The following is a 14,335-nucleotide window of genomic DNA, read 5'->3' on the forward strand; positions in this document are numbered from 1 at the left end:
CATCCTTACAAGTATAACCTATTGAGTAAATATATGACAAAACTTTGCTCTCTCCCCTTCTTCTATTGCCATGGGCATAAAATCATGAACATTATGTACATATACTCACAACTTTATATGAGAGTTTCAAGTATAGGAACCTTTCAAGTACAAACAACTCATCCCCTTTCATCTTTACAGAGTAAATTGCTGGACTGATGACCCACCACCCCTGAATGCTTTAGTGTGTAATTCCTACAAACGATGACATTCTCTTATCTAACCATAACACAGCATGAAAATGTAGAAATTAACATGTTACACTACTACAGTCTAATCCTCAAACTACATACACATTTTAATGATTACATTAATAATGTTCTGCCTAAAGCATCCAATTCTGAACTATATATTGTATTTGCCTGTCAAGTCTCTTCAGTTTCCTTCACCTTTGAACAGTTTCTCTATTTTTCCTTTATTTTCTTAATCCTGACAGTTCATGGATTACAGAATAGGTATTTTGTAGAATGTCACTTAATTTGAGTTTGTGTGAAATTTCCTTGAGATTATATGCTTCTTTGGCAGAAGAAGAATTTCCTTGAGGTTATATGCATCTTTGGCAGAAATATCATAGAGTTGTTGTATTCTCACTGTGGCCTATTATAGGCGTATGATGCTGATTTGTTCCACTACTGATGATATTCACTTTGATTAGATAAAAGTGGGGTCTGCCAGGCATTCTGTTCCACCATAAAGTTACTCTTTCTTTCCCCTTTTGTAATGAATACATATTTTGTGCAGAGGTACTTTGAAATTAAAGTCCTGTTTCTCATCACTCTTGATTGATATCTGTGTAGACTCAGAGTTTCCTATTTTTTTCAATGGGTTAGGATCTCTTACTAACATTTGATGTTTAAGTTGTTCCAAATGTAATCAGTGGGAGTCCCTCAAGCTGGCTTGTCTGCGTGTGTGTGTGTGCGCGCGCACGCATGAACACACACATGCACAAGCATCTGTCTATATATGTGTGGTGTTGTTTTAAAAAACACGTCTCCATTATTGGAGTGATTTCTTGTTTTCCAGCACAAGATATTTCAGGGCTTATTTTGTACTTTCCTTGCCCTAGACCCAATCATTTCTCCAAGGAGTCCTAATTCCTTTTAATGGAGAACAGTATTTAGAAGCCAAAATCTGTGCATTTGGTGTACTCATTGCTATTGGAGATGGCTGCCCCCAGGTCCTATTGTACAGAGATAGGGAGTATATGTTCACACAAAGACACACGCACTTATATCTATATTTATTTCTATTTTTTTCTATACATATTGAATACTAATGATACATCAAGCCTCCAATTTCATTCTAATACCTCAGGGTTCATTCAGGTTTTCTCCTTTTCTGTATTACTTAGTCCCTTCTCTGACATTGAGTAACTTCATTGTTCTTAACATATTTACTTATTTGATCCATTTCCCCATATGCTATATTCTTCCATCTCCACCACTACCCTTCCCCACATATATGACTTCTTCACCCTAATTTGGCTTCAACAACTACTTCCAGACCAACCCCTTACCTCCATCAAGCTGGCATCTTCCTCATCCATATCAAACTCTGATACCCCATTAGCTGCCCCTACTCAGTAGAGATACTCTCCTTACCTTGCTCAGACTCTGATGCTCCATGCTGTTTCTGCACAGATACTCTTCTCATTCTTCCCCTAGCATGGACACTCTTTTCATTCTCTCATCCTCTGATTTTTCTCTGTGCTAGGTCACCCCTTGCATGGATGTTGTCTTCACCTGTCTTGGGCTCCAATACCCAATGCTAGGATGTTCTTCCTTCTTCACCCCATTCATGTTTTGACACCCCCCTTCTGGCCACTGTTCCCAAATTCCTCTCTGTTCAGTAGGGATACCTACCTTGCTCCATCCCACCTAATAATATTAGGACTGAAGGGGAAGGGAAGGTTTCACACACGAATTTAAAATACCACAATTAATTCACTTAATTTAAGTTACAAACTCACTTCCAAATTGTAAATATATTCAAGTAAAATATTCATTATGCTCTACACCTACTCTCAGCATATGGCAGTCCTCAAAAAGGAAAGGTGAAAATTAAGGATGTTCAAGTTGAGGTCCACACACTTGGAGAGAACTCCTATAGTCTCTAAGTGGGCAGGCAAGGTTATACACCTGAGTGCTAAAATAGAACTGATCATTCAGTAAAATCCTGCAAGGTACTTCTAAGAGGTGCTCTTTAGTATCTAGTAGGCCCAACAGAACTTCCATAATAAAGAGTTAATGATGAAATGGAATGAACTTAGATTTTGTTAAAAGCTGATAAAAGTTAAACAGAAATATAACTCAACATTTAAAACAATCACACAAAATAAGTCAGGGCACTGTAGACATACTATTACTTACTTTATCTACACAATCATCAAAAAATGCCAGGCTTGCATCTTTATCACTGACAAAAGAACATTCCTCAATGAAGCGAATGAACATTTGTGTTTTGGTCATCATGCTATAGAATTTTTGATGTGACCGGTCCCGGCTTCTTAAGAAAGCTGTTCAACATAAATTCATAATGTCACAAAATATAGCACCATTCAAAGATTCATTAAATTTTAAGCCAGGAGAAACTTGATTAACCACATACCCCCTCAACCCACCACTTTGAAGAAAAAGAAACGAAGACCCCTGAGAAGGGACATGACCTGAAAAAGACAGCAACAGGAAGGGAACTTCAATCCAGATCTTTCAAATCCTCACCCAGAATTGTCTCTGTGGTCCCCTCACTACCTTGAAGATTACACATAAAGTAGCAAATCTGAAAGCATGCTTAAAATTCCTTTTTTCCTCGAGCAGGTGTTGCATGCTCTATGCTCATGGCATGCTCTTTATCCATGTATTTGGCTTTCTCAAAGCCCCAGTTACATTTCTTCTAGTATTTGTTTATGTCTGTGTCTTACTGAAACAGAGTAAAAATTTACTTCCTGATTTCATGCTCCACATTGCTCGCTGTGGTCAGTTACAGTACATTTGGGCCTTTTTTTGGGGCCCATAAACTCAAGTTATTTCTATCTGTTCTCTCTGCTTAAAACTGTCTTCTACTTTTCTTTTGTGTGGCTAATTTCTACTCATCCCTGAGACCTTGGCTCAGACATAAATTCCTTGGAGGGATTTTTGTGATTTTAAGTTGTGAAATAAAGTGTTCATTCATATTATTTTCAAATTGCTTATCTTCTTGCCTATTAGCTCAATGGGAGAAGTGACCATGTCTCTCTCTCTCTCTCTTTTTGTGACCATGTGTCTTCTGCATACCACTATATACTTAGCATTTAGAGAAACTCAATATATGCTTACTAAATGAATTTCTCTTGCAAATGTTATATACCACAAAAGAAAAATACATATGTATTATGACAGAAATTGCACTCCAGGGCTCTCCAACTTCTTTTGCTTTGGGGCACAAACAGAAAGTAATATTTATAGAGCACACTGAAGTAAAATGAATGAGGCTGCCCATGCCTGGAGGTGGCCATCCCAGGGGCTCCTCTGAGTGTCCAATATTGCCCAGCTGCTCTGAAAGCTAAAAATATCAGTATCACAACACATCTGTGACACAACATTTCTACATGGTTAGGAGGCACTGTGCTTTTCAAATATTTAGCTAATGGGATTAGAACTAATGTGCCCAAGAAATAACTAGTTTTGTGGAGATGGAGTACCAACAAAGTCGATCTTCACATATTCCCAAAATAGGTATGTGTTTTTATAAACATGAGCTATTAATTAACACAGAAAGCAACTGAACCATCACAAGGTTAAACTCAATAAAATGGAAAGTATAAAACTATACAATCACTCACCTTGTAGCGCAAAAAGAGAGGAGGCATCTGTGGCTGTCTCAGACGGGGCCTGTGTTATTGGTCTTAAGTATGATCTATAACCTTTTAAAATAGAGGCCATGAAATACAAAAATGCCTCTTGGATTTCCAGATCTATCATATGCAGCCTTTTTCCAGAATTAAAATCATAGTCATTCATTGTTAAGTCCATTAGTCCATCGTCTCTTGGTCTCTGCTGCACTGTGAAGAAAATGAGTTTGAGTGGTTTTTCCAAACTGTTGAAACCAATGTTCAAAATGATATCAATATAAATTCATTATATAGGTAAGTCAAGTCATTCTTCTGTATACCTTAAACTTATACAGTCCTGTATGTCAATTATATCTCAATAAAATTGAAAGAACTACACGTGCTGTATTCAAAAGGTCTCAAGCTACTTGAACTCTGTGTTTATACAACTTCATAACAGGTAAACCCTGGCAAAGCTTGCTACATCATTTTTTAGGCTCTGCTGCATATATTTCAACCAAAATAAATATAAAATTATTTGTTTATCTGACAACCATCAAAAAAATTCATGTTCTGAAGCAACTATATATAAACTAATAAATGAAAATCCTAGCAACCATATCAGCAGGACACAGGGGTAAATGCATTAGTCCTATCTCTGCCCACTCCTTTTAAAAAATATAAGTGCCTACAGGAAAAACACGAGGATTAAAATGTGAAAAACAGCTCTTCCTCTTCCTGAACAATTCAATGCTAAAGCCATTAGTAGTAAAATAACAAATTCACAATAGAGAGGCCTGGTAGACGCCACCTTAAGTGCACAAAGTAGACATCGTCATAAATTATGGGACATATGGTAAGGATGTTGTAAGGATCCTAGGTAAGGATGCTAGGAAAGGAACAAAGTGTCACTTCTACGATAGTCTTGCCAAAGACATCTGACCTGTATTTACCATGAGGAAAACCCATATCATGGACCATTCTATGATAGGAAGTATCATCTTCAAAAGAATCAAGAAGAAGAAGGAAAAATCAAGGAACTGTTTAGAGAAAAGGAGACTAAAGAGACTTGAAACTAAATTATAACACCTGATTTGGAAATGGATTACTTTGCTATAAAGAACATTATTATGATAACTGATGAAACTAGAATCTGGTCTGTGGATAAAGGTGACAGTCACGCTCAATGATAATTTCCTGATTTTCATGGTTATATTGCACTCATACAGAAGAATATGTTTTTTGGTAGGAAATATATTCCATTTGGATGGGGCATCTATTCTCAAAGGTCAGAGAAATATCTGTGATTGTTTCAAAATTTAAACACTTTTTAAAATATGAGGAACAATAAATTACCTTAGAGAGTTTTTTTTTTCTTCTTTCTGGAGTTGTTATTGTCCAAAAAAGTAACAGTACTAGGAAGAATGTGGGCATTGATACAGAAGGCCTAGATTTTAATCCTAACTTCATCCTTGTTAACTGTCTGATCTCTGACAAGCTATTTCACCTCCCTCAACTTCTATATGTGAAAGTGCCCACTGTAAAGTGTTAAACAATCCTTAACTACCAGTACTGTTTAAAAGCTTATAGTTTTAAGATTCTGCCCTTCAGTTGAGCTGGATGGGCTATTTCACTGAATTTAATAATATTTTAAATATTGCTGCAAAAGCTGCTGGACTTCTCAGCCACTTAAAAGAAGTACATGCCTTGTTAGAGAGCAATGAAGTAGTTAGCTTAACTAAAGTTCTATACATAATTTATTTGTTCTATAAGATAAAATGTTGTTCTATTGGGATGTCACCATATCCCAGTCCTTATAAGCTGCTTCCAAATCAACTGCTTATTTTAAGGTTTGCTTTGGAAACATTGTCTTCCTCCATGCCTATTTCCAAATATTCAGGCACTTTGAACCCTCAAGGATATAGTCCCCTTCCCATGTTTACATTTCACCTAATACATAAATGAAAACCTCAAATATTGCTCTATCATCACTAACCATTTTTTCACACAGTAATTTAGTAAGTATTAAATTATGGGTCCTGATTGGGCTGTTGTTATAAAATACCAAGAGGATTAGATAAATGATAAATACATAAATGAGAACCTCAAATATTGCTACACCATCACTGACCATTTTTCATACAATAAGTTTTAATTTATGGGTCCTGAATGAGCCATTGTTATAAAATACCAAGAGGATTAAAGAAATGAAGGTTTAATTCTTCTTATCAGTATTTCTGGATCACTGACAAGGTATTCTTATATAAGCTTTTTACTGAAGTATTCCATATCCTAATCAATTTTCATTTTGATTAATTTCTTAATGCATTTGGCAAGCTTCTATTTTCAAATTATTTGAGGTAAGCATAGCATTAATCCATGAAAGGCGAAAAGGATATGACCCAGCTCTCACCCCATCAAAATCATCAGCATTTTCTAATTTAAACCATCTGTCTTAAATTTTCAAAACTAAACTTCTATTCTATGTATGAAGAAAATATACAAGAGGAAACCCTTATTTTTCCCCTGGCATTTCAATAATAGTAAAATTAAAGAAAACAGTGACCTTAACCTCTTTTTGAATTTTATTATTCTAAAATGGTTCTATGAAAATGTACTAGATATAAAATATAAATTTTATAAATTTCCTATTCAGCTTCTAACAAATTTTGCTTTAATGTTCATTTGCCCTTAAGATTATAAAAAAATTCCCCTCAGATAAAATAAACAGTATCCTTTTACAAGTAAGGCAAAGTAATTGGAGTCCTTTTTCAGATTAAATTACTTCCTTTAATTAAGTTATACACTTACATTTTGCCAACTGCTGGTGCAAATTATTCAGAGTGTTCATCAGATTTTTACATGGTTTCTTTGGAAGTATCTTCCAGGCTACATTTTTCTTGTCACCAGTTCTGAGATTAAATGACAACAATAATATATTTGTTAGGAGGACTTTTTTTGCTATACATAAAAAAGGGAAAAGAGAAAATATATTGAACAAAAAATAAAACATGCAAAAAATTCTAATTAATAGGAGAAAAATACTCAGGTTAAGTTGGGATGCAGAATATTTAAAAATTAATTCACATGAGAGAAGAACCCTGTATTAAATATAGCTCAAAATTTTATAATTATGTCAGTACTGAGTAAATTCCACTTGCATTATTATGCCAATCACTACACACTTAATATGGTGGTCATTACTCAAAACCCCATTTAAGAGACTTTAGATACCTAAATATTGGGAAAATCCTATCAATGAGAGGTTTTCTTTCTTACAGACTATAAGAAAAGGCACTGTGGAAAACTTGAACTCCTACAGAAAAAATGAACTGATGATCCAGAAAGCTAATCAAAATTCTTGAGTATATTTAAATATTGAGTTTCTTAGTTTTCTACAAGTAAAATTTGTTTTTGTTTCTTTCAGAAAAGTAATATTTGTTTTTGTTTCTTCTTTAATCTATAAAATTAAATTATTTGGATAAAGGATAACATTCCAAAATACTTTTATAACTATAAGAGGATATCTGCTTAAAAGTGGTAGCTTTGTACTCCTCCACTCTCCTTTCTGACAATTATTGTAACATGGTTATTCTTCAAACTATACAAGGGGGAGAGAAGAAAAGAGACAGTGATAAAACACCATAAAGCTTTCAGATTTAACTATAGCTTTGTTGATTTCATTCTTTATTAAATCTTTTTATACTTTAAAAGCTATGAATACCTTTTTTTTTTTTAAAGAAAACTTGAGAAGTGGAGAGAAAAAGAAGAAAAGTAAATCACTCATGTTCTAAAGACAATAATAAAGTCCAGGTGTACAGTGGAAGTTGAATTTTTTTTTTATGTTCTCTGTACTTCCCACAGAACAAAAAGGGCAAAATTATCACCTTGGAAACTAAACAAAGAAAAAAGAATGGATGGGAAAGCTTAGGCTGACAAAGAACCACTATCTTGGATTCTACCCTATCTTTCCACAAATGAGGATAAAAACACAAAGTCAATTGCAGATGTCCTACAGTAAGGTTATATTTCATTTATAATGTGACCAGGGGCATGGAATCTTGCATTACAGTGAGAGAATACAATGTAAAACACTTTTTACATTATTTTTTCTTGGTAAAACTTTGCAACACAGCACTCCCACTGTACCTTGTTCATTGTGTGAGTGCCTGCTTTATAAACTAGATTATGAGCAACAGGAGAAAGGAGTGTAATTGGTTTGCCTTTTTATTCCTAGTGCCTAGCAAAAAAGGGAATTCAAGATATATCTGCAGTATAAATGAGCAGAATCTTGGTATCTGTGCATTGCATCTAATTTCTATAATTTATTCACATAACTTCCTCCTCTTGCCCTTGATGTCGTCACTCTAAAACTTGGCTGGGTAGGAGAGTCTTAATTTAGTTCCTGAGTTTGAGTCTATGAAAGCCTTCTGCATTTTTATTCATGGTGACTTCCACTTACAAGATTACTGTTACATAAATAGTCAATAATCAGCGGCAGCGGTACTGGTTTTGGAGCTGGTCAGTAATGGTTTCAAAATCCACCTGGCAGTAGATATTATCTATGAGCCTTCCAATAAATTACTTAAAAATCTAAGCTTTGGTTTCCTTACCTGTCAGAGGAGTTAATAAAAACTACCTCACAAAATACAAAGAATAAGATGAAATAACATAGGTTATGTATATAGCTTTATGCCTAGTACAGCTATTAATTTCCCTTCCTTCAAAAATTTATTGACATGCATAACATACTTTGTATTCTATGTATCTAAGAGAGGGCAAAAGAAACCAAAATTGCATATTCAGAACCTGTTTTTCTTTCAAATTTCAGATTGAGGTTCCAGAAATTCTGGATGAAGGAAAGTAGAAAGCTGTTAGTTCACTAGTTTAGTCCTTCTATAGGCAATAATAACAAGAAGGAAGACTGCTTATGAGTGCAAATGACCCATGTTTTCTTTCATTCTTTAACTCAATAGTGATCAAAACAAAAACATAAAGTTAAAAAAATTCTTTTAACAGACTGGAAAGTATAAAAGAGGGTAAATGTAACTTATTACCATAATTAATACAGTATGTACTAATTTATCACCCTTCATTTCAATTTTTAAAAACATTGTGTCATGTAACAACTGGCAAAGAAAAGAGATATTATTTTAATATTTAAAGAATTAAATATTCCTGGTAATGAATGACATGTTCCTTGTAAAGAATCTTTGATTCTGAAAACCCATATAAAAAATGGCTTTTATGCATAAAGTATATTCCATATTTTCTTGGTTAAGCGTTGTCTGAAAAAAATTTTTTGACAGTGTATATGCTTTATAACAGAAAAGTATTCTCTTGCTATATTATTTATCATTTTACATATTTTTATATTATATATTATTTTTCCTATAATAAAAAGCCATTTTTTTCTAGTGGTTTAGGCACTTGAGGTTTCAACATACAGGATTAGAATTAACATATGATTATATAATTAAATCAAAAGGCTTTAATATGAAATATGCTTGCTTATTAAAAATGGAGTAAAACCTATTGCACATACACATATTTACGTTGTAAAAGGTGCACCAGCTTTTGGGCTTTACTGATAGACTAACTCATAGTTACTTTAAGTATGTCCTGTGAATGCAATGTGGTCATTGCATCAATTTCCTCTTCCCTGAATAGCCTAAGTATGATTAAATTGAAAATAAAGGGTACAAGAGAACATAAAAAGAGAACATAAAAAAACAAGTGAATTATAAAAAAAAAACTATAAAAATAGAGCTCCAGTAGTTACAACTTAAATATTATTCCAATAAAAAAAGGAAACTTACAAAGTCCTAATATTCCTAAAGTATAAAGGTGATAAAATCATGTATAATTTAAAAGTTATTTTAAAAATTTAAAGCAGTATATAAATTTTTCTTGAAGTTTTAGCATTCTAATAGCATTACACAAGACTTAGAAATAGAATTGAAATATCAGGGTATAGTACTCCAATTCAATTTGTGATTTCACCCATACTTATCTGGAAAATGGAAAATAAATTCTTCTGTTTTTAAGCTCAATTTCACTTCTGCTAAATTTCTAAGTATAAGATTATAATAATGTTTCTTAAATATTTAAAGATCTGAGGATTAAATATATATTTTCTTTACAGTAAAACCTAATACCCTCATCTATCCCACTGAACAGTACAAGTTGGGGGAGTCTGGGTGGTTCAGTTGGTTAAGTATGTGACTCTTGATTTTGGTTCAGGTCATGATCGCAGGGTGGTAAGATCCAGCTCCATGCTTCAGCATGGAGTCTGCTTGAGATTCTCTCCCTCTACTCCTGTCCCTTCCCCAGTTCTCACACTCTCATTCTCTCTCTCTAAAATAAATAAAACCTGGGAAAAAAAAGAATAGTATGAGTTGATTCAAAGATGGTAATAACCATCTTTGGTTACAATATAGCTCAAAAGAATTCTAATTAGCATTCAAAAAATACACAATTACATACGTAAACTATGAAGTTGTAATTGATTGGGTATAGAATCACTACAATGTACTTACTGAGAAATGGTGTTGGTATCTAGGTCAACACAGCTAACATCTGGTGGAGGATCATAGAGATCAAAGTATCTTGAATCAATTCCTACTATGAATGGACATGGTGCACTCAAGACATCTGCTAAAGCCAGCGGGCAGAGAGGAACATACGGGCATGGCCAGTGGAAAGGGAAAATCATCTTGGATAAACAAAAGACAGGATAATATTCAGCTGTTTGACAATGAAGCATAATTTATCAGCATACACAAAAAACTGTCTTTTTTTTTCAATTTATTTATTTTCAGAAAAACATTATTCATTATTTTTTCACCACACCCAGTGCTCCTTGCAAGCCGTGCCCTCTATAATACCCACCACCTGGTACCCCAAACTCCCACCCCCCCGCCACTTCAAACCCCTCAGATTGTTTTTCAGAGTAAAAAACTGTCTTTTAAATATTCATACCTAAAGTCTAGCATTTGATAACAAATTAAATAATTATAATATTAATGGTCAAAAAATTAACATTTTTTCACAACATAAAAATTCATTACTCCCTGAATTTTAGCTAAGTCTCAAAGTAGCTTTAAATTAAATGAATAAATTAAGTCTAGAATGAAATTGATTGCCAATAAGAACTTTGATACTCACAGACACTAATGCTTCTGTCACACTAGTAAGCACGGAAGGCCGTAAGGAATGGATGAGAATCTTATGTTCTGTTACTGCAAACACCAGTAGTGTCACAGCATTTTCAGGACCTAAATTTTGAAGTAGTGTTGAAAACTTGCCACCACTGTCAATCCAAACAAAAATACACAATTAAAAAAAATTCAAATACCTCATTATCCAAAATAGTGAAAAAAGGTCATGATTAGTGTAGGATTATATTATTTATTCAACTTTAAATGTGACTCCTCCCTTATGTGTGGAAAAATGTCACCAGAAACACATTATGAAAACTATGAAGTTTTCTGAGGTTTCAGAATTATTTAATTATTGTGCATTGTATTCAATATAGAAAATGAAAAGTCATTTTTTTCTTTTTAGAAAAAGATCTGTTATGCAGATAATGTCCAAGTAAAGAATTCAATCTATAAGAGGGATATTTTGGTTGAAAGCATATTTGTTTAATGGAAGTTTGTTTTTTAGTGGCTCATCTTTCATGGAAATTATCAGAAAAATGCATGACTTACAGGTCTACTTCTCTTAAGGTAAATATGCCTATTAAAATTTGGATTTACAAATAGACTATCTTTGGTGATATAATGGTAAGAGTAATGTGATATCGACAGCTACCAAGTCGAGCAATGGTATACACATAAAAAGCAAATAAATAACCTAAACTGAGACATTCTGTGTGATAATAAATACCGAACTGACAAAGTAAGTAATTCAGTAAGCCAATCAGTATGTTGCCCTTATAATGCTAAATAACTGGCTTCACCAAATTAACTTTTTAAAAATAAAGCAGAACTAATAACAAGTCTCTTGGAGAAATGAAAACATGTCCACTAAAACTCTGTGCATGTTCAGAGCAGCATTATTTATTATAGCCAAAAAGCAGAAATAAGCCAAATGTCCATCAACTGATAAATGAATAACTAAAATGTGGTCTATCTATATAATGGTATATTTGTTGGAAACAGAAAGGAATAAAGTAATGATGATACAACATGGATGAATTTTGGACAATTTATTATATGTGAAAGAAGCTAAAACCAAAAGGTCACATATTATATGATTGCATTTATATGAAATATCCAGAATAGACAAATCTGGTTGAATCTGCAGAGACAGAAAGATTCATGGTGGCCCTGGGCTGGGGAGTGTGTATGTGTATGTGTGTGTGTTTGTGTGTGTAGAAATGGGAGAAATGGAAGGGAAAGTAACTGAAAGGGCACAGGGGTTCTCCTTTAGAGTGACGCAAATGGTCTAAAATTGATTATAATGACCTTTCTAAATCTCTATACTTACAGAGTGAATATAACCACTGAATCGTACAATTTAACTGGGTGAATTATATGGCATGTGAATCATATTGATAATGCTGTTCTAAAAAAAAATTGTCTTGGGTAATTTAGGATCATTTTATTTATAGTCTCAGTCAGTCAGTATTTTAGTTGATTTCAGCTCAAACAAAGGTTAAGAAAACACTGGTCACTCTGGACCAAGACCTAGTGATGAAATAACCTGCAATTCTTACAAAATTAATGTCAAAGATGGCAGCTGGTCTCCCTTAGGTACGTGCTACAAAATAACTTAATTATATCGTAACTATTTCTCTGCTAGAAAATTACATAGGTAATTACATTTCAGGAAGTGATACTTTTGAAAATATATTTCATAATTTCTCTAAAGTTCTGAGTGAGGAAATACCTTGTTTTATTCCATGGTTAGTATTTAGGAGTGTCTTTTTTATTTGTGGATTAAATTTAAAATTAATTGCATTTGAATGCTCTTCAGAAGATATTTAAAGCTAAAAATAACTTTTCATACTCAAATTCTATATACATATATACCTATTTATGTAACAGTAAGTACTTGATAAATAATGGATACATAAAATACCAAACTATTATAAAGGTTTTTCTTTTTCCTTTAAGTAAAAGGAATTTAGGTAAGAAACAGTTAAATGAGAAGTATTTCTATCAGTATCTGAAATTTTACCTAGGGAAAAAAAAATATTTGAATGTCACTTTAGCTCACACTAGATTTGAAGAAACACAAGTAAAAATGAAGTTTTACTTGCCTTAGTGGAAGAGGTGAAGAAACAGGTTGACTGAGAATCAGATTATCATGTGGTGATAACTAGAAGAAAATTTACAATAAAGTGTTTGAAATATAAAGATGGCTTTAAAACACTACTTTCTGGTTAAAAAAAAAAAAGTAGACTAATGATGATGTCCACGAAGTTTCAATATAGACATTAACCAGTATATGAATTGTTTATGTCACTTATTAAGATCCTGAAAAGCATTTCCTAACCACTGACCTCTTCTAACTACTAACTTTTCCTATTCTGAATTCTCTTTTCCCCTAATGCAAATTTAATAAAATTTTATTGAAAGACCAAATTATTCATTTAATACCACAAAATCAGGGTTAGCAACCCTACAGCCTCCAGGGCAAATCCACAGGCCACCTGTTTTTTTTTTTTTGTTTGTTTGTTTGTTTGTTTGTTTTAGGCCACCTGTTTTTACAAATAAAGTTTTATTAGAACAGTAGCACTGCTCATTTGTTTAGGTATGATCTATAGCTGTTTTTACACAGTAAGAGCTGAGTAGTTTTGACAGAGATAGCATGGCCTATAAAGACTAAAATATTTACTGTTTGGTCCTCAACAGAAAAAAAGTTACCACCTTCTGTCATAAAACAAATCTTTTATGTGTATTCAAACTGAGTCATATATATATATGTACATATACATATATATATATATATATACATACACACACATTCACATATACATACACACACACACACACACACACACACACACATACACACATACATATATTCTGGCACTAAATACCAAGAAGACATGTGGATATACAGACTGATTATGAAGATTATAAAAATGATATTTTTTCTAGACATTTTATCTGTATCAATAGTACAATTGTTTTATCTACATTTTTCAATTTATGCATATTTAGGCATATTTCCACAAATCTCTAAATACCTATTTGCCAAATACTTGTAATTTTGAATGATACCCCACCCCCATTAAGGACTGTGATAAATACAGTAAAGCACATATAGTGATAACACATAATAATATTCTCTTTATAGAAATTGCTTTGTAAATGGTGATTAAATAAGCAGACATCTTACAGATCAAGAGCACAAACAAAAAAGAAATGTAAACAAAAGAGAAAAGATACAGTCATTTGGGACAAGCTATAGGGAAAATAATTTATGTTCATTTTGAACTTTCCCATCACAAAGCTATGAACCTTCCTTCCTACA

General features: G+C 33.0%; 1 protein-coding gene across 7 annotated transcripts in view; it reads right to left on the reverse strand.

Moving 5' to 3' along the window:
- DENND4A (DENN domain containing 4A) overlaps nt 1-14,335 on the reverse strand; it is a 129,888-nt gene that overhangs the window by 52,728 nt on the left and 62,825 nt on the right. For all 7 annotated transcript variants that reach the window (XM_044232001.1, XM_044232006.1, XM_044232005.1 and 4 more), the window contains exons 9-14: nt 13,116-13,174; nt 11,015-11,159; nt 10,387-10,562; nt 6,659-6,759; nt 3,860-4,078; nt 2,409-2,554 (exon numbers count right to left, since the gene is read on the reverse strand). In XM_044232001.1, coding sequence (XP_044087936.1) covers nt 2,409-2,554; nt 3,860-4,078; nt 6,659-6,759; nt 10,387-10,562; nt 11,015-11,159; nt 13,116-13,174 — 846 coding nt within the window. The remainder of the gene's footprint in view (nt 1-2,408; nt 2,555-3,859; nt 4,079-6,658; nt 6,760-10,386; nt 10,563-11,014; nt 11,160-13,115; nt 13,175-14,335) is intronic.

This window comes from Neovison vison, chromosome 13, assembly GCF_020171115.1.
Source record: "Neovison vison isolate M4711 chromosome 13, ASM_NN_V1, whole genome shotgun sequence".
NCBI classification, from domain to species: domain Eukaryota; kingdom Metazoa; phylum Chordata; class Mammalia; order Carnivora; family Mustelidae; genus Neogale; species Neogale vison.